This window comes from Myotis lucifugus, unplaced genomic scaffold, assembly GCF_000147115.1.
Source record: "Myotis lucifugus unplaced genomic scaffold, Myoluc2.0 scaffold_59, whole genome shotgun sequence".
NCBI classification, from domain to species: domain Eukaryota; kingdom Metazoa; phylum Chordata; class Mammalia; order Chiroptera; family Vespertilionidae; genus Myotis; species Myotis lucifugus.
The window spans coordinates 1,811,388-1,832,044 of NW_005871107.1; the positions used below are offsets into that span (position 1 = coordinate 1,811,388).

General features: G+C 38.5%; 1 protein-coding gene across 1 annotated transcript in view; it reads right to left on the reverse strand.

The window, feature by feature from the left end:
- LMBRD1 (LMBR1 domain containing 1) overlaps window positions 1-20,657 on the reverse strand; it is a 77,795-nt gene that overhangs the window by 44,137 nt on the left and 13,001 nt on the right. Inside the window, exons 3-5 of the mRNA XM_006089324.2 lie at window positions 19,075-19,135; window positions 7,215-7,312; window positions 4,533-4,600 (exon numbers count right to left, since the gene is read on the reverse strand). Coding sequence (XP_006089386.1) covers window positions 4,533-4,600; window positions 7,215-7,312; window positions 19,075-19,135 — 227 coding nt within the window. The remainder of the gene's footprint in view (window positions 1-4,532; window positions 4,601-7,214; window positions 7,313-19,074; window positions 19,136-20,657) is intronic.

Sequence of the window (20,657 nt, forward strand, 5' to 3'; positions counted from 1 at the left end):
AGAGGCCTGTACCCATGTTCTTTGTTCTGCGTGTCAAAGACCCGCAGCCCCAAGCCCCGCCATCAAGGTGCTGGGGCTGCTGGGGGTATCAGAGACACAAACCCGCAGGCGCGGCAACCCAGCAGACCCAAGGCCTTCGTGGCAGCACTAAGGAGCAGCAAGCCGAATGGTAGGAAGCAGCAAGCAGGTGGGCAGTAATGAGGGAGGGGTCCCGGACTGCAAGAGGGCACATGCTGGGCTAAGGGACCCCCACCCATCCCCAGTGCACGAATTTCGTGCACCGGGCCTCTAGTCTATAATAATAAAAGCATAATATGCTAATTAGAGCAGACGTCCTTCCGGACGAAGCCGGGGCTACGAGGGAAGCCCAGGTCCTGGGTGCTGTAGGGAAGCTGGTGCTGGCAGCCAGGGGACGGAAGGCCTACTCTTGCACGAATTTCATGCATCAGTCCTCTAGTGTTTTCATAATAGCATCCCAAAAAAATTCTGAGCACCAAGGCTCATGTGAGCTTCCTGGGTTGGCAATACTATGTCTTGTCATAGTTCGATGCCAGAAAGGTAGTATGTCCTGAGGACAACAAAAGCGTCACATTTGGAAGCCTCTCAGACTCTGTCCCACGTATTTCTCCTTTTAATTGATTTTAGCCTGTATTCTTTACCTGTAATAAATAGTAACCATAAATATAATTGCCTTCAGTGAGCTATATGAGTCCTGGTAGAGAATTATCTAACCTGAGGGTGGTTTTATGAACCGCTCAAAATTGTAGTTGTTTAAGTATAAAAAGTGAGAGATGTGTTCCCTCAGACTTTTTAGTTTGGCTAACTCCAGGTATATTCCCAATTCCTTTTCCTCTCAGACCTATCAGAAAATCCTGCTGGCTCTCTCTCCAAATAGGCAGAAATAAATCACTACTGCTACCATCATGTCTTGTCTAGATTATTGCAATAACCTCCTAACAGATCCCATGCTTTTACCCTTAACCCCATAAAGTCAAATCTCAGAATACTATCCAGAGATCCTTTTAAATGTTACTCAATGACAAAAACACCTCCAAAGTTTCCCAACTCCCTCAGAACAAATGCCCAAGTCTTGACAATGGCCTACGATGCCCAACTAAATTTGGCAGCTCTAGTTACCTCTGACCCTATCTTCAGCTACTCCAGCCTCCATTCACTCCATTCCAGCCACACTAGTTTGCTCACTTTCTGCCTGAGGGCTTGTCACTTACTCTGCTCTCTGACTGCAATGTTCTCTCCTCCTCCCATATTAATTCATGGCTCCCTCTCTTCCTTCAAATGTCTTCTCAAATACTACACTCTCACTAAAATTTCACACACACAACACAACCTACTTTTTATTTTCTTTCTCTCCTCCCCTTGCCCCCTCCTAAATGTATGCTCCACGAAGGAGGAGTTGTCTTTTCTGTTAACTGCTGTTTCCCCAGCACCTTGTAGTGTCTGAAACATAAAAGGCACCCAATAAATATTTGGAAAACAAGTGAACGGAACTGTCACTTCTTGTTATTAGTGTTTTTGCAAGGAGCCATTTTCTTCACTTTTAATATACTGCTTCTAAATAAATAAATATAATCCAGAGAATCAGTTAAAACTTATTAATTAGAACTGTTAAAACTGTAAACTCTGTGAGGACTAAAGGTGACTTTCCATAAAAAAGACCAGTAAATTTTAGAATAAACTTTAGAATAAAGTTCCTTTTGTTTTGGACAGATATTCTGGTCTCTGTAAAGATTTGTGGTTTTATTGATGGTTCTCAGTCAGGCTGTAAATCAGGAGGTGGCAAACTACTGACGGCCTGTTTGCAAAAAAAGTTTTATTGGCACTCAGTCACGTCCTTATGTTTATGTATTGTCCACAACTACTTTAAAGCTTAAAGAGGAGAGTTGAGTAGTTGAGTAGTGTGGGGGTGCTGTCCAGAGTACGCCAGATGTTCAAGGCCAATTTGCCACACACATGTGCAAAAGCAAGGACACAGCAGTTTCCTGTATGCACTGGGCAGGTGTACCTTCCTATAACTCAAATATTGATATCACTATTTGGCAAAAAGCCTCTTTTGCTTGAGCTTGTATATAAGTTGCCACTGACCAGCCAGTTTTTGGCTGCTTTCTTCGTAATAAAGCATGTCCCATTTGCCTGGTGTTACCTGCGTGTTTTTCCAATTCCCTGCACCCAGAAGGGTCAAGACCCTGGCTGAGGAGCTTGCCCCCAACAAGTAGCCATGGAGATCAGATGGACTTCTAATCTAAAATACTACCTACCCTTTAAGAAAAGTTTGCTAATATCTGTTCTAGATAATTTCAGTTTACAGATAAGGGACCTCCACATTAACAAAGCAAATTCACAAAACTAGATTTAGCTTTCTTTAAAAAGACAAAATGACTTTTAAAAATATACTCAATAGCTAAAATAAGCAGCGAAACCACTAAAAATGTCCTTTCAACATGTACTATTTTTCAAGACACATTAAGGCAGGCAAAGGGAACTGGGAATATGCCTACAGGACATCTGCATTCTAAGAACTCCTAGAACTATAAAAAATTAGTGACAAGTTTTATTCCCATCACAAGTTGTATTCAATACATGAAATTTCATTTATTGAAATTTCTGAGACCAAATTTTATATAGAAACTTTAAAAAATTTATTAGTACCTCATATTATTTCCTAGCATAAAAAAAAGGTCCAAGACTTATTTTAACAAGAATAAACGTCTTCCATTAAAAAGGATGAATGTTTTCCAAAGAGGAAATTTTAAATGTGTAAAACGTTATTAATATTAATATAAAATTAAGGAAGAAGTCATTGCCAAAGATTAATTCAACAACTTAAAGACTGATTATGTCGAATCCACCCTGGCCAGCATTCTCAGTAGTCAGAGCATCAACTTGCACACCAGAAGGTGGTGGGTTTGATTCCCAGTCAAGGGCACATATATGGAGTGGAGGTCTAATCCCCACCCCCGGGTCAGGGCACCTATGGGAGGCAACCAATTGATGTGTCTCTGTCACACCAATGTTTCTCTCTCTCCCTCCTCTCTCTCTCTCTCCCCCTCCCTTTCACTCTCTCTAAAATCAATGGCAAAATTATCCTCACTCCTTGGGTGAAGTTTAAAAAAATATCTAGAAAGATGCACAGACAAGAATTTTCATCAAAGTGTTGTTTAGAAGAACGGGAAACCTGCAAATATCATAAATGTCCAAGTAGTTACCACTAGAAGATCAGATAAACTATTATATCTTAAGGAAATGCAATAAGGACAAAATTAATGGATCTACATTATTATTCTGAAGAGGTGTCTACAATATTTCAGCAAGTAGATTATCAAGAATTACATAAAATATCATCACAATTGTGTAAAATTACAACATAGAGGGAGTATATGTGAGGGAGGAGCGCTCTGCATGTATTTGAGCACATACAAAATGTCTAGATAAAACAACATTATAAAACAGGTTAAATGTGGTTATTGCTTGGTGGTGATATGAAAGGTGTTCATTAATTTTACATTTTGTTTTTTCTTTTGTTATTATTAAAACTAGAGGCCTGGTACACAAAATTTGTGCATTCGGGGCGAGGGGTCCCTCAGCCTGGCCTGTGCCCTCTCGCAATCCAGGAGCCCTCAGAATATGTCCGACTGATGGTTTAAGCCCGCTCCCCATGAGGAGCGGGCCTAAGCCGTCAGTCGGACATCCTCAGTGCTGTTGCAGAAGTGGGAGAGGCTCCCACCACCACCACTGTGCTACCCAGCTGTGAGCCTGGCTTCTGGCCGAGCAGCACACCCTCTGTGGGAGCTTACTGACCACCAACGAGCAGCTCCTGCATTGAGCCTCTGCCCCCTGGTGGTCGGTGTGTGTCATAGCGACCGGTTGTACTGCCATTCAGTCGATTTGCTTATTAGCCTTTTATTATATAGGACTAGAGGCCCAGTGCATGAAACTCTTGCATGGGAGGGGGTGTGTGTCCCTCAACCCAGCCTGCACCCTCTCCAATCTGGGACATCCCTCTCACAATTCAGGATTGCTGCCTCCCAACCGCTCGCCTGCCTGCCTGCCTGATTTCCCCTAACCGCTTCTGCCTGCCAGCCTGATCACCCCCTAACCACTCCCCTGCCAGCCTCATCAACGCCTAACTGCTCCCCTGCCAGCCCGATTACCCCTAACTGCCCTCCCCTGCCAGCCTGGTCGCCCCCAACTGCCCTCCCCTGCAGGCCTGGTTGCCCCTAACTGCCCTCCCCTGCCAGCCTGGTCACCCCTACCTGCCCTCCCCTGCCAGCCTGGTTGCCCCCAACTGCCCTCCCCTGCAGGCCTGCCCCCCCCAACTGCCCTCCCCTGCAGGCCTGATGGCCCAAAACTGCCCTCCCTGCTGGCCATCTTGTGGTGACCATCTTGTGTCCACATGGGGGCGGCCATCTTTGACTACATCTTTTGTGTTGGAGTGATGGTCAATTTGCATATGATCTCTTTATTAGATAGGATGATGCTATTTTCATTCTCAAGGGAAAATAATTAATACTTACCCAATTAAAAGAAGAAGTGCACAAATCACAGCAAATCCCAATGTATACTTAAGTGCCGTTTTAATTTGCTAGATGTCAAGGGAGGAAAAGTATACCATTTAGTAAAGTCTTTAAAATATAATAGTCTTACTACAATATAACATTTATATCAAATGTGCATTTATATTCAACTGTGTAAACTTTTCCTTGTTAAAGTCTTAAAATTTAAGGAAAACCAATTTATATAACACATTTTAAGCATCTTTGCAAACTACATTAGCTTGTAAAATCTTTTAAAAGCATGTCCTAGCTGGTGTGGCTCAGTGGTTGAGCACTGACCTATGAATTAGGAGGTCACTGTTTGATTTCCAGTCAGGGCACATGCTTGGGTTGCAAGCTCAACCTCTAGTAGGGGGCATGTAGGAGGGAGCAGATCAATGATTCTCTCTCATCATTGATGTTTCTATGTCTCTCTCTCTCTCTCTTTCCCTTCCTCTCTGAAATCAGTAAAAAAATATTAAATAAATAAATAAAAGCTTGTGAAAAGCATAATTAATTCTCCAATGGGCATCTTTAGTAAAATTATTAGAATATTTAATAAAATATTCTCCTAAACAGGGAGCAATAAGAATCTACAATGCCCCTACCCCAATTCACCAAAATGAATTGACTAGTAATTATAATAAATATTTAACACATATGCATGTATATATACATGTATGTATATATTATATATAAAGCATGTAATATTAGTATAAAATATAAAAACATATATAAACATAAAACATATATCATACCAGAACTGTTCTAAACACTTAAACTCATTTCATTCTCACAACAACCCTGAGATGGATATTCTCATTCCTACTTTAGAGATAAAGAAGCTGAGGCCCAGAAAGGTTAATTTGCCATAAGTCATATAGATGGTAAGTGATTAAACAAGAACCTGAAACCAGGAACTCAGGTCTTTAAAGTCTGTTTTACTTGGTGCCCACGATATCATCCAAATATAAAGAAAAACACAAAGCTGAATCCAATTCTAAATATGGAAGAAAAGTTCATCTTAAAGAAAAAGTTAAATCAGTGAGAAAAAACTATTAGTCTCTCAGCCTACTGAAGTCTCTAAAAATGACCTTTTAAAAGTTAAATTCATGCTTCATATGATAAATTCTTGTTCTCAAAGGAGTTAAGATAGTCTTGAGGGGAAAAAAATATATAAAGGAAGATCTTAAGATCAAGCAAAGGGCTGGAGAAGATGCACTTTAGAAAAGTGAATCGAGAAAGCTTATATCTCATTAATTTTTAACAATAAATTTGTATCCAGCCACTTTACCTTACATACATTGGGTTTTCAAATACAGAGTTACATAGTATCTGCAAATAATAATTTTGACTTTCTTTATAAATATTTAAACATCTTGTTTACTTCTAACAAATTACACTGATTACCACTCTGGGAATCTTATAAAATATTGTTGATGTACTTACTTCCTGATCTTAATGCAAATGCTTTAAGGTTTTAATAACTATGATTAAGCATAATGCTGTCTTTGGAGTCAATAATATATTTGTTTTTGTACTTAAATACAAAACATAAACACAGTATAAAACAAATTCCTGTAACTCAATAAAAAGACAAAAGACATTTATTCTTTTTATGATACTTTTTCCCCCTTAAATCAGAAATAAAATGTTCATTTTTGGTAAATACCTTTCCACATACAATTTCTTCTTTGACCTATTAAATAACTACATATTAATAGATGTGATTTAAAATCACCCATACAAACTAGAGATGAGTCCAACTCAGTTATACTTTATTAATGTATTTTTAAGATACCCTTGCATTCAATTTGCTAATATTTAGTTAAGATGTTTATACCAATACTTAAGTGATACTGGTTTGCAGTTTTGGACGTGCATATGTGGCGTATTTACCAGTGTTATCCTGGATTAGTTAGAACAGTCTGCAAGTGTTCCTTTGTGCCCTGGAACAGGGGTAAGCAAACTACATCTTGTGGGCCACATGTAGCCCACCTCCTATTTTACTAGATTACATCATGCTCATTAAGTACCATCTCTGGCTACTTTCACACTACAACAGCAGAGCTGAGTAGTTCAGACAGAGTCTATATGGCCCTCAAAGCCTGAAATACTTACTACCTGGCCTTTTACAGAAAATTATGTTGATCTCTGCTCTAGAATAGTCACAAGTCACATGCAGCTATCAAGCACTTGAAATATGGCTCATTCAAACTGGAATTTTTTTCTAAGTGTAAAATGTACTCTAAATTTAAAATAGTGTGAAAAAAAGGGGGAGAATGGGGGTGTAGGGGGAAGAGAAGAGATAGAGGGGTAAAAGGTGACAGGAAAAATTAAATTAAATTAAAAATTTGAAGAAAAAAATAAAATAGTGTGAAAAATGTAAGATCTCATTAATATGTTTTGACTCTATCTGAAATGATAATACTTAGAATATATGACATTAAATATAGTGTATCATTAAAATAATCTCAACTGTTCCTTGGTACTTAATTTAACGTGGTTAGCTACTAGAAAATTTTAAACTTCACATGTGGCTCACAGTATATTTCTATTAGACAACAATGCTGTAGAATAAATTCAGTCATGTCATTTTTTGAAAAAGGAAGAAATAATCATTCAGCCCCCCTACAATGAGACCACTAAAATAATGATACTTACTGTGCATTTACTAGTATCATCATCATCCTTTTCCTCATAGTAGAAGTAAACAAAAGGGATCCAGAGGAACACACAGAATAATATAACAGAATATAAGGCTGTGAAAAGAAATATAAACTGAGTTCTACTAAAACATATGAACTTAAAAAAAAAATATATATATATATACACACACATATATATATATTTTATAGCATAACTCTATGTATATATGTAATATCCAAATCAGCCTTTTCTGATCCCTGTCCCAAGAAATTAATAACACTCTTACGTAACAAAACATAATTCAAGTAAACTATGGAGCAATTTTTAACAATAAAATCACAGTAATTCTGCCAACAACACTTGTGGCAGCTAACATCTGACTCTTATCAAGTCCTCAACAACTCAGTGCTAAGAACTTCTTGTGAACCATCTATCTCATTTAAATGAACTTCAACTTTTATATTCCAACTTAAAATCAAGTACAGTTGATACAACTGTTACAGTTGCCACAACTGTTACAGTTGCCAGTCACTCAAGTTAAAGAAACAGCTATAATCATATGCCATTTTGATAAATAATTTCCCAAATCTAAATTTAAAATGTGCATTGCTATAAAACTGATCTTATACAAATCAAGATATAGAAAAGTTAAGAAGTACAACAGAACAGTAAAATTAGATTCAAAGTTAACTAATATTACTATTTATCTGTTTTAAAGTAATGTTAGATTTGAAATACTTTCAACCAGTAGGAAATCAAATTATTTATTTTAATTCATATGGAACTTAAAATGTGAACAGCCAAACATAGAATATACTTAATAATAAAAACCACACAAACAACTTTTTGAGACTTATCAAGCCTACCTAAGAAATTTTCTTTTCAAATCTTATGTAGATTTAAATTTATCGGCATATACATAAGTTCATGGAAAATAATAATATAATTATATAAAGCAAATACAGGATAATAATCATTAGATTCCTTTGTAAAAGAAAGCATTTGTTAGAAATACATACAAAAATCTCAATTACTTATTCTGAAGGAATATGAGTTATAGAATTTTGAAACATGATCTTAATACTTTCTAGCACTACCTCATTTATCTGGAGGCCACTTTTGAAACAGCCCCACTAAATGCAACATAGCTAAAATACTCAGAGCAAACAGAGCCCTAAATAACCAACAGAAAGGTCAGAATTTATACTAAGCAATCAGAAAATGACTGCCAGCATAATGAATTTTGGCACTACAAATATTTAGTGAAATTTATGCAGTCTTTAATATTACGAAAAACCAATAAAGACAGTAAATCATTAATAAGGGCAATGAATACTGGTATTTCTACTACAGATCAGGGAGTAGTTAGTATTAACATTTCTATTATATATCTAAGAGCCAATGGAAATAAACATGTATTCAAAAGCATAAACAAAATAAGTATTCTAAAAGCTTTAAAAAATTAACCATAAAAGAAACAGGACTATAAGTCACCCTAAATACCATATCGCTATTATGATTAAAATAATAAATTTATATACAATTGGAAAAACCCTGAATTAGCAGAGCAGAGTTTGTGAGCTGATTGCCACATGCCAAAAGCTTTGATAAAAAGATGCATTAAGGGGGAGGAACCAAGATGGCAGCATAGGTAAACACCTGAACTTGCTGCCACGTACAACCACATCAAAACTACAACTAAAAGACAAAACGGCTATCATTCAGAACTACGGGAAAGCTGGCTGAGTGGAAGTTCTACAACTAGAAGGAAAGCGCATTGAGACTGGGGAAGCAGCCAAAATGCAGAGACAAAGAAACATGTCACGAATGAAAGAAATGGAGGAAAGCAAACTACTGGATATAGAGTTCAAAACCACAGTTATAAGGTTACTCAAGAATCTTCTCGAAACCTCTGAGGAATTTAGTGAGACCTCCGAGGAACTTAGTGAGACCTTCAAGGATCTTAATGAGAATGCCAAAAAAATGGAAAAGGACCAGACAGAAATTAAGCATATACTGTCTGAAATAAAGAATAATATACAGAAATTCAACAGTAGACTAGAGGATCCCAAGAATCAAATCAAAGATTTGAAATACGAGGACGCAAAAAAACACCCAACTGGAAGAGCAAAAAGAAAAAAGAATCCAAAAATATGAAGATAGTGTTAGGAGCCTTTGGGACAACTTCAAGCGTATCAACATCCGAATTATGGGGGTGCCAGAAGAAGAGAGAGAGCAAGATATTGAAAACCTATTTGAAGAAATAATGACAGAAAACTTCCCCTACCTGGTGAAAGAAATAGACTTACAAGTCCAGGAAGCGCAGAGAATCCCAAACAAAAGAAATCCAAAGAGGACCACACCAAGATACATCATAATTAAAATGCCAAGGGAAAAAGACAAAGAGAGAACCTTAAAAGCAGCAAGAGAAAGAAAGTCAGTTACCTACAAGGGAGTACCCATACGACTGTCAGCTGATTTCTCAACAGAAACTATGCAGGCCAGAAGGGAGTGGCAAGAAATATTCAAAGTGATGAATAGCAAGAACCTACAACCAAGATTACTCTACCCAGCAAAGCTATCATTCAGAATTGAAGGTCAGATAAAGAGCTTCACAGACAAGAAAAAGCTAAAGGAGTTCATCACCATCAAACCAGGATTATATGAAATGCTGAAAGGTATTCTTTAAGAAGAGGAAGAAGAAGAAAAAGGTAAAGATAAAAATTATGAACAACAAAGTAACAACAAATACATATCTATCAACAAGTGAATCTAAAAATCAAATGAATAAAAAATCTGATGAACAGAATAAACTGGTGAATATAATAGAATCAGAGGCATAGAAAGGGAGTGGACTGACAATTCTCAGGGGGAAGGGGGTGTGGGGGTGTGGGAAGAAATTGGACAAAAATCTTACACCTATGGATGAGGACAGTGGTGGGGGTAAGGGCATGGGGTGGGGTGGGAACTGGGTGGAGGGGAGCTATGGGGGGGAAAAAGAGGAACATCTGTAATAATCTGAACAATAAAGATTTATTTTTTTAAAAAGATGCATTAAGGTTAGGATTCAAGGTCAGTATGTCACTTTTCTTTAGTATTTGGTGGCCTTGCCATTTAGCCAGCCAGAGTGCCTAATGACTATTTCATAAATATTCCTAGTATTCCTGAACTTGTGGGATAAATGATCTTATAACTGCATAAGTTACTATCATATTCAATAAATATAACAAGGTATAAAATTCCTATCCTATATAATAAAACCCTAATATGCAAATTGACTGAATGGCGGAACAACCAGGGGGCAGATGCTCAATGCAGAAGCTGCCCCCTGGTGGTCAGTGTGCTCCCACAGGGGGAGCACCGCTCAGCCAGAAGCCGGGCTCATGGCTTGCCAGGCTCACGGCTGGTGAGCACAGAGGCAATGACGGGAGCCTTTCCTGCCTCCGCTGCAGGCGGGCAGTAAGGAGCTAGGAGTCCTGGACTGCAAGAGCCCCGACTGCAAGAGGGATGTCTTGACTGCCATCAGTCAAGACATCCCCCAAGGGGTCCCAGACATAGAGAGGGCACAGACCAGGCTGAGGGACCCCCACCGAGTGCACGAATTTCGTGCACTGGGCTTCTAGTAATATAATAAAATACAAACCACTCATTTTTTTAAATGGACAAAAGACAGATACTTCACCATAGAAGATAAACAAAATGGCCAAAAAGCACATTTTAAAAGGTGCTTATCACTGTTAATCAAACTAAACCCACGAGATACTACAGACACCCAAGAATGGCTAAAATTAAACTGATAATACTAAGTGTTAACAAGAACATAGAATAAGCGATATTTCCACACTTTGTTGGAGAGAGTGTAAAATGGCACAACATTGCAGGAAACTGTTAAGTAGAGTCTTACCAAGTTAAATATACAATTACCATATGACCCAACACTTCTAATCCTCTAGCACTGAAGTGAAGGAACATATGCAAAGTGTTTCTGCCCAGAGAAGCTTGCTTGAGTTGCTGAGTCCAAGACTTTTATTGGGGGATTGTAATACAGGCACATTTGCTGGGTAACAATCTATTATTTTTCCAAGTGGCAAAGCAAGTATTCACCATAAATCATGTTTTACACAATCCAAACAACCTAGTACTGCATGGTTTTTATTCAGCTGTACAAAACCACCTTATCAGTTAGACACATAAGAAAATCCCAAGGGCTAGGTTTTCAGGAATTGGTCAAGGGTCAGCCACACAAGCAGGTCCTCCTGAAGATATGCAAGAGTCCAACAGTATTAGGTAGCTGCATTAACACTTTCACAAGAATATTCACAGCAGTATTTTTCACAGTGGCAAAAGCTGGAAATGATCCAAATGTGCATCAACAGTGTAAGGACAGAAAATGACTTTTCTTTTTCTTGCTGTAGCCTTCCATAACTTATGAAAAATACCTGGTAATTAAACCCCAAGACTGTTAGCTCCTCTGATTCAAATGGCAGGACAAGATAAGCTACTCTCAAGGTTACATTCTTGCATACCCCTCCCCGCTGCTGTTTTCAGAACTCAGGGATAATTCCCACCAAGGAATCTCTAGTTCAGTGATGGCAAACCTTTTGAGCTCGGCGTTGTCAGCATTTTGAAAAACCCTAACTTAACTCTGGTGCCGTGTCACGTATAGAAATTTTTTGATATTTACAACCATAGTAAAACAAAGACTTATATTTTTGATATTTACTTTATATATTTAAATGCCATTTAACAAAGAAAAATCAACCAAAAAATGAGTTCGCGTGTCATAGTTTCGCCATCACTCTCTAGTTAGTAGAAAGTTCCCGTCCCCCCTCTCCTTCAAAAAGGCCCCTTTTGAACTCTTCATAACTTTTGTTTTATGTACTTTTGTTCGGGAAAAATACTAATAAAACACCTCCCCAAAACATCTGCTTTGACTGTCTCCTGAAAAACATTTCAGTCCAAAATTCTCCCTTCCTTGTCACCTATCAACAGCAGCCATTACTCTTTAAAAAGGGCAGTGCCATTTGTTTCTTGCTCCTGTATTTATTAGTAATGCACCAATCCTTTCCTCTCTTGGAAAGTAAAATAAACTCCCTCTTTCTCTGCATCTACCTCTTCTATCAGCTGTGAATTCTTTCACAGCGCTCTCACCAGCTAAAACCTTAACAAACAGATGAATAGATAAGCAATCTGAGTGTGTATTCATACAAAAGACTATTGTGCAACAATAAAAAAGAAGTTACAAATACATGAAATAAGGAAGAATCTTATAAAACTCTAATATGCAAATATACCGAACGGTGGAACAACCAAACAACCGGTCGCTATGACGTGTGCTGACCACCAGGAGGCGCACATGGAACATGGCAGGCATCGGCAACAGGTGGCAAAGCGTGAAACAGGGTGGGCATTGGCCACGGCGGGATGGTGGAGCAGGTGAGCAGGGGCACCAGACCAAGGCGGGGTGCCAGTGTCATCGGGGCGAGCCTCTGGCGGTTACTAAAAACTCTTTGCTCCCATGCACCACGATCCTGCCCAGCACTCGCACCTGCTGCAGGCACTGGAGCCACTGCTCCCACCTGCTGCTGGCGCCCAACACCGGCCTCAATCACTCAGCACCATCAGTTGGTTTGAGTGGCAGCTGCTGGCCCTGATCACCCCTCAGGGCTTCTCCACCTCCCCCTGCTCCTGAGGGGTGATCGGAGCAGCAGCTGCTGCTCGCACCTGCTGATGGCACTGGCCCCGCTCACACCCACTGCTGGCACTGGCCCCAATCACTCTGCGCCATCAGCAAGTGCAAGCGGGGCCGGTGCTGTCAGTGCATGGGAGCAGCGGCGACAGGAACGGGGCTGCCAGCAGAGAGGGGACCAGGGAGGGGCCGCGGCAGAAGGGGCTGGGCGGGGGGGTGCAGAGGATGGGCTGAGACCCGCCCCTTTGCCCGTTGCAGCCTCACAGCCCACAGGTCCTTTCATGGTGCACGAATTCGTGCACTGGGTCCCTAGTACTAAATAAAACAAGACTAGACACCAGAGCACAATTTCTGTGACTGTTCTTAAAGTTCTAAAACTGGCGAAATTAATCTGTCTGACAGAAGTCATAAAAGTGGTTGGATAGTTGACTGTAAAGAGACATGAGAATCTATATATATAAAAGGCTAAGCAACCTTCTGACCGTCCGACCAGCCGGTAGGTATGACACACATTGACCACCAGGGGGCAGATGCTCAACGCAGGAGCTGCCGAGTTGTGGTGACTTGGCAGCGGTGGTTCTCAGATGATGCACCCCGGAACCAGAGAGGAGGGAGCCCAATTCTAGGGTGCGTCATCCAAGAACTGCCCTCTCGCAATCTGGGACCCCTCAGGGGATGTCGAAGAGCTGGTTTCAGCCTGATACCTGCAGGCCAGGCTGAGGGACCCCACCTGCTGGAGGGACCCCGCTCACTCCTCAGACACCCTATGAACCACCTGCCGGGGAGGTACCGCGGGAGGTTGGCTCCAGGGCATGTCTGGTCCCTCTCGCCCAGATTTCTAGAAATTGACACGAGGACATGGGGAACACACACTATTCTAAGAGACTGTATTATCCCCTCAGCAGTCTGTGACTCAAAATAGGTGTGGAACAACTGCTCTAAATCTTTGTTTCCCTGACACCACATTCTAAGCTATGTTCTGATTATCTGACTATTCTTCCTCAGTGTCCTTTTAAAGACTTCTGTCTTTAACCCTTTAACTGGTAAATATTATACTGTAAAGACAGTATTAAGTTAACATTTTTGCATGTTTCAGATCAGTTCTAATGTCAAGTTGGGCTTATATCTGTAAATGAAAAAAGTGCTGCTACCACTATCATGAAACATAGAAAGTGCTTCTTTTCAAGTTCTACTTCAAACCAATAGCTATTTTCAAAGGAAAATTATTCTTAACTCCAACAGTGATGACACTCTCATATCCTGAAATCTTTATAAAGTATGCTTACTTATAAATGTTTTTGTTAAAAGACTGCTACTAGCAAGTAAAAGATAAACAGATTATTTGGTTTAATAGTTCCTCTAACATCAAAGAAAACATATTAAGAAAAAATTTTAAAACCTCATGTCCACTAGACATTGGCAAAAATTAAACTCATGGGAGCATTTGAGCTCTGGCTCCTAGCATAAGGGGTCAGTTTGGCTTAAATAAACTCTTATGAAAATTCTCTAAAAAAACACACAAATTAAACTCATAAAACAAGTTCTTTTTCAAAACAACTTTTCAAGAACTAGTATAAACAAGTGAACAGAGAGCCATGGACAAAGGCCATGAATAAAAACTGTGGCAAAGAATGCATGGTAATTCTTATGACTTTTTAAAATGTACACAAGACAAACAACCTACTTTTTAAGAACTGTTTATCATTAAATTATAACTCACATGAAAATTAACTTGGATAAATTAGGCTTTTGACTTTTTACACACTCTTTATTCCTCCCAACTACCACTGAAAACAGAGACAAAGAATAACTTAGTCAATATTGTGATAGTATAATTAATTATTACAAAGCTTTTAGAGGGTCAAAGTATAAAGATATTTTGGGAACTCTAAAAGCCTTCTAAAATTATCCTATTTACTCAGCTGAAGAAATACGGCATCAAGATTGCTAAAGGGCATATCCAATACCCATTTTCCTTTCAGTTGACATTCCCCTTTTGATACTTCCCCCTTCTTCCTGCATCCTGCCTGAAATGGATATATGACAACTCCAGCCACCTTTTTGGATTCTGTGGTGACCTTAAGATGGAAAGCATGTACTAAGGATAGAAAGCTGAGGAGAAATGAGCTTAGGATCCTCATGATGCCATGATGCTGCCCTGCCAGCCCTGGATAGCCCATCTCCAGACTTATTTTAAGTGAAACTGAAAAACCACTATACTAAATATTTAAGCCATGTATTTCCAATTTGTTAATAGCAGTCAGGAATAATTCCTGAAATAGAATTTGGTACAAGAAGTTTGGGAACCCAAACACTCCTCCTGAGCTATCCTGAGCCCTTGGTGGTCCTGCCTGTGAGGAGTGTAATAGATCTCAATTTTTGCCACTAAACATGGTAATCCTGAGAAAGAATCAATCCCCTGGTTTCAAGATATACTCCTCCTTTTCTTTACTGTGTAGCAGCAACCCTACTTGCCTTAATAATCAGCATAAATCACTGTACTAGTGATTTATGGCAACTGGTACCGCCTGTTCATTCAGTGACAATAAGGAGACAAAAAATGGTCACACTCTTAATACACTAATAAAGTAGGTACTACATGATTGCCATTTCACAGGTGGAGAAATCACAGAGAAGTTAAATGCCTTTAACTTCTCAAATTAAACATTAGGAAGTTGTAAACCTTAAATTCAAAATACATAGTAAAGACTTCAGGTACAACTTTTGAGCAATCAGCCAATAGAGTGAGGAGAAACTTAGATGCTCAAAAGGCCTGGCATAGAAATAAATATGCATACACTTTGCCACACACTCCTATTTTCACTGAAGAATTATTTAATAGAAAAAAGTAAGAACTTAAACACATAACAATCTGGGATTGTTTGAATAAGAGCATTCATACAATGGAAAACAATGCAGTAAAGTGAACAACCCAATTGATCATCAATATTAGAATGGATAAACAAACCATGGTATGTTTAAGTACAGTGAGATGTTATACAGCAATAAGAACTAACATAATACTTTCACCTGCAACCACACAAGAGGAATTTCAGATATAATGCTGAGCACTAAAGAGGCCAAACAGAAAACAACACATACTATGTGATTCTATATGTTATCTACACAAGAATTAATAGCCCTAGAATTGGTGTCAAGAGGAGAAAGAGTGTAGGAGGAAGTGATAGGACAACTACAGAAGAACTGAACACAACAGCCTTGAATAATTCTCACTTATGGTTTGGGTCCTCCTCATTTCTATAACCCCTGCATTCAAGCAAAATCAAAATAAGAAGTCAGGAAAAAACATTAGTTAAAAGAAAAATTCACTTAAAATCAATTAAAAGAAAGACAGTGAAAGAATTAAAACTAAAAATGTCGAGGTTAGAGAAAACATTAGAATAAAATAAATACATATAATAAGTTACAATAAAAGGTAAGAATCTAAAGTTAGAATAATTTTGAAACAAAAATAGAACTCAGAGCCTGGCCCGTGTGGCTCAGTGGTTAAGTGCTGACCTATGAACCTGCAGGTCATAGTTGGCTCAGTGGTTGAGTGTCGACCCATGAACCAGGAGGTCATGGTTCAATTCCAGGTAAGGGCACATGCCCGGGTTGTGGGCTCCATTCCCATTGTGGGGTGTGCAGGAGGCAGCTGGTTGATGATTCACTCATCATTGATGTTTCTATCTCTCTCTCCTCCCTTCCTCTCTCTGAAATCAATAAAAACATATTGAAAAAAAAAAAGGTTCTCAAAAATGTTGTTTCCAGACCTTGGGATTAGCAGAGATCCTTTCAGGGTTTCACAACATGAAAATTATTTTCATAATAACATTAAGATGTTTGCCTTTCCACTAGCAGCTATTACATTCTCCACCATGAAGCATTCACCAGCAGGATCACTTTTATTCAGGAAAAGTCCCTCTGAAGCAGTAATAATTCTATTAGATGTCCACCACTGAGTACACAACTCTTTAACTTTACGGTGAAGAGAACTCCACAGAAAGCATAGTTGTGAGAAGCCCTTGTGCAGTTTCAGTTGTGAATTACTAGTCATTCTTTTTTTTCAAACACCATTTTTACTTGAAAAAAGAACTGACAGACAAGCAACAGTTATCCAGACTTGAATATTGGGCCAACTTTCTAAAAGATGAATAAAGTGAGCCCGTCACTTCAAAGAAAATAAGTGAGAGTACTTTTTGCCAATGCTAAACCTGAATTTCCAAGAGAAAATTAGAATTTTCGGAAAACTTGAATCCACCCATCTGGAGCCTGAAATCTTTCCAATATATAGACATTTTTTATAAGGACAGTGGGGATATTAATGAAATGCAAGAGTAAATCAGAATCTCTATGGCTGTAATCTAGCACTAGTATTGTTTAAAAGGTCCCTAGATGATTTTTCAAATTGCCTTGGGGGTTCAGTGCTGCTAAGCATTCCCACAGGTAACATCCTCAGCACTATTGATTAAAATGTAGCTCATTTAATGACAAGCAGCTCCAGCTTAGGCAATAATCTCCACTTTGGACTATGCCACTCACTAATAAATTGAACTTTAACATCTCGAAATATCATCGAATTAAATTTTCCTGCTTTGATTCTATGGTCTTCAAGAAATCTTCTATTCAAATGTATTTCCTAGATCAGTGTCTCATCTATCGTATCCCAAGGTAGTTATCCTAAGTTCTACAGACAATCAAACCCATCTACTGTTTATAAAGATTAACTTAGCTCCCATGCATTTAAGATGATACTAGGGGCACACTATCCTTACGAGGATTGAGAGAAACACTCACTAAAATAATTTCCTATAGGCTTAATTCTCTCCATGAAACCAACTGAAAAGGCTGCATGAATTAACATTCCAGTTTAGAAGTATTTATTAGAAGTCTTTGCAACCTTGACTAAGCCTCTAGGTTCAATAAGATAGGCTTTATGAACCTGAATGCACTGAGATAAAAATTGGCTTATTTTGTCACGCACTCTACAGCATAAATACACTTTAATGTCACATAGGAGACAGGTCCCTTCCCCCAAAATTGTTTTTGAAGATGCAATTTATGTCCTTCCAATAAATTTGTATTAAAAAGGCAACATTTCATTTAACAAAGCACCTTTTCAAGTTTTAACAGGTCAAATTTAAATTTTATCATATATATTTAATGTATTCATCAGAAAAATAAATTCTATATTAAAATACAATAAAAACATTTCTAAAATCTATTCCAAAAGAATAGAATTTCATGGGTCCTATAGATTTTAAATCAAGGGAAAAGGCAAGGGTTAGGGCCAAAGCAGTTAAATTAAACCCTTTGTACACCATAAGCGCCTATAGATGCTTTAAAAAATCATTTTTCGTGAGAATTTTCAACTGAAAATATTCAAGAACAGCCGAATTGTGAGTAATATATTTATTTTTATAATATTCATGGCAAATTGATTTTTTAAATTAAATTCAAAATATCGTGGCATGTGGGAATGGTTTCTGTTTTGGATGTGTGGCTGTTAGCTGGTTAAGATCCAATAAAATCTTTTATAGAAACTTCTACAGATGTTTTTTCAGTATCCAATTTAGTGTCCTACTGTACTCTTATTCAACATCTTGATTTAGTGCTAAAAAAAAAAGCATCCCTTTCCTAACTCAGCACTTATACATTTTTATAAAAGCTCCAGTTGAGTCTTATGTTTATTAAAAGAAAAAAATTTGCAAACATTTAGGTGGCTATTATAAAGCTTTAATAATCCAAAATTAGAGAAGGAAGAGGAAGGAAGTGAGGGAGAAAAGGACCAATAACCATAATCCCCTGGATTAAACTGGCTCAGTAAAGTTGATGCTACAAATTCCCTAGAGAGAACACTCTACTAGTGTCAATATTTTTTTTAAATTGCTAGGAAACTGAGAACTTTTTAATCAAGAATGCAAGTGTGACACTGTTAGTGGTAACAGAGGAAGAGACCTGAGATTTAAAGTAATTTGACTGAACCTCCACGAAGAAGTGCTGCAAGTGAACCTATAGCAAAGCAGGTAAAAGAAGTTCAGGATTATAAGAATGGGTGCTACATTACTTATTCCTTCTGTCAAACAGTAATCTCAAATGTGATGTCAAAATAAAAGTTTATATGTAGGTTTATTCTATACTTTGGTTAGAGTCCAGATATAGGAAATAAAACTGAAAGATACTTACTATAGTAACCATATAATACAGTGTCCTCAATCTGTCTGCTGACATTAGCATTAGCCCAGTCCTAGGACAAAAAGGAAACAGAAATATTAATGAAACATACATTTGTTTTACAGTTATAATTAAGTTTTACCATGACAGAATATCACTCATAAATGTATCAACTCAAACAGGTATGGTCGGTACCTTCAAGAAGTGACAGACAAGTAAATGCTGAGACAGGAAGATAACATAGTTCTGGGGAAACACACAGAAACAGGAGGCGCCTAACTAAGACTGAAGTTCACGGATAGTGTCCCAAAATAACTAAACTGAGACCTAAAGGAAGAGAGGTCATTCTCGGGGGTGGGGAGGGGCAATAGGGAAGAGGGAAGAAAGGAACATACATGGAGAATTTGAAAAAAACTGCAAAAAGCTAAACAAAGATTCACCAGAGCTTTTGGAAAGGTAAAAGAAAGCAGGTAGAGCAGCAGTTCTCAACCTGTGGGTCGCGACCCCCTTTCACAGGGGTCGCCTAAGACCATCGGAAAACACATATATAATTACATATTGTTTTTGTGATTAATCACTATGCTTTAATTATGTTCAATTTGTAACAATGAAATTGGGGGTTACCACAACATGAGGAACTGTATTAAAGGGTCGTGGCATTAGGAAGGTTGAGAACCACTGAGGTAGAGTGAAGGAGAAGAGCAGGTTTGAAGGACTAGTGAATCATGATCATGCTAAGTATTTTGGACTTTATCCTAAGGGCATGTAAAAATAGTGATGAATTTTTATATAGAGTGACAAATATGATTTGTATTTTAGAAAGCTATTTGAATATATATTATATATATACATATATATATATAAATATATATATGTATATACTAGAGGCCCGGTACACGAAATTTGTGCACGGGTAGGGACCCTAGGCCTGGCCAGTGATCAGGGCCGATCAGAGCCTTCCAGCTGCCGGCCCAGGCCTTCCTTCTGGCTGCTGGCTGGGGCCTTCCTTCCCCAGCTGCCGGCTGTTGGCTGGGGCCTTCCTTTGTTCCGCGCTGGCCCCTGGTGGTCAGCGCACGTCATAGTCATATATATATTACCTAAAAGATGCCCTGGACGGGGAGTTGAGTTGGTTCGAGTGTCATCCTAATATACCAAGGTTGGGGTGCGAACACAGTCAGGGCACATACAAGAGTCAACCAATGAATGCATAAATAAGTGGAACAAATCAATGTTTCTTTCTCTCTTCCTCTCTCTCTCTCTCCCTCTCTCTCTCTCTCTCTCTCTCTCTCCCTCCTCTCACTCTCTCTCTTCTCCCCTTCCTCTCTTTCTAAAACAAATTTTTAATTAAAAAATACCTAAAAGATAAATGGTGATGGATGGAGACTTAACTTGGGGTGGTGAACAACATATCATCTACACAATACAGTGTATAGTTGATGTGTCGTAGAATTGTGCACCTGAAACCTGTATAATTTTGTTAACCAATGTCACCCCAATAAATTTAATAAAAAGGCAAAAATACTTAAAAGAATAGTCAATCTAAGCTCTTTTAAATTCATTCCACACAAGTTTTCTGTAAATTAGTAATTTAACTT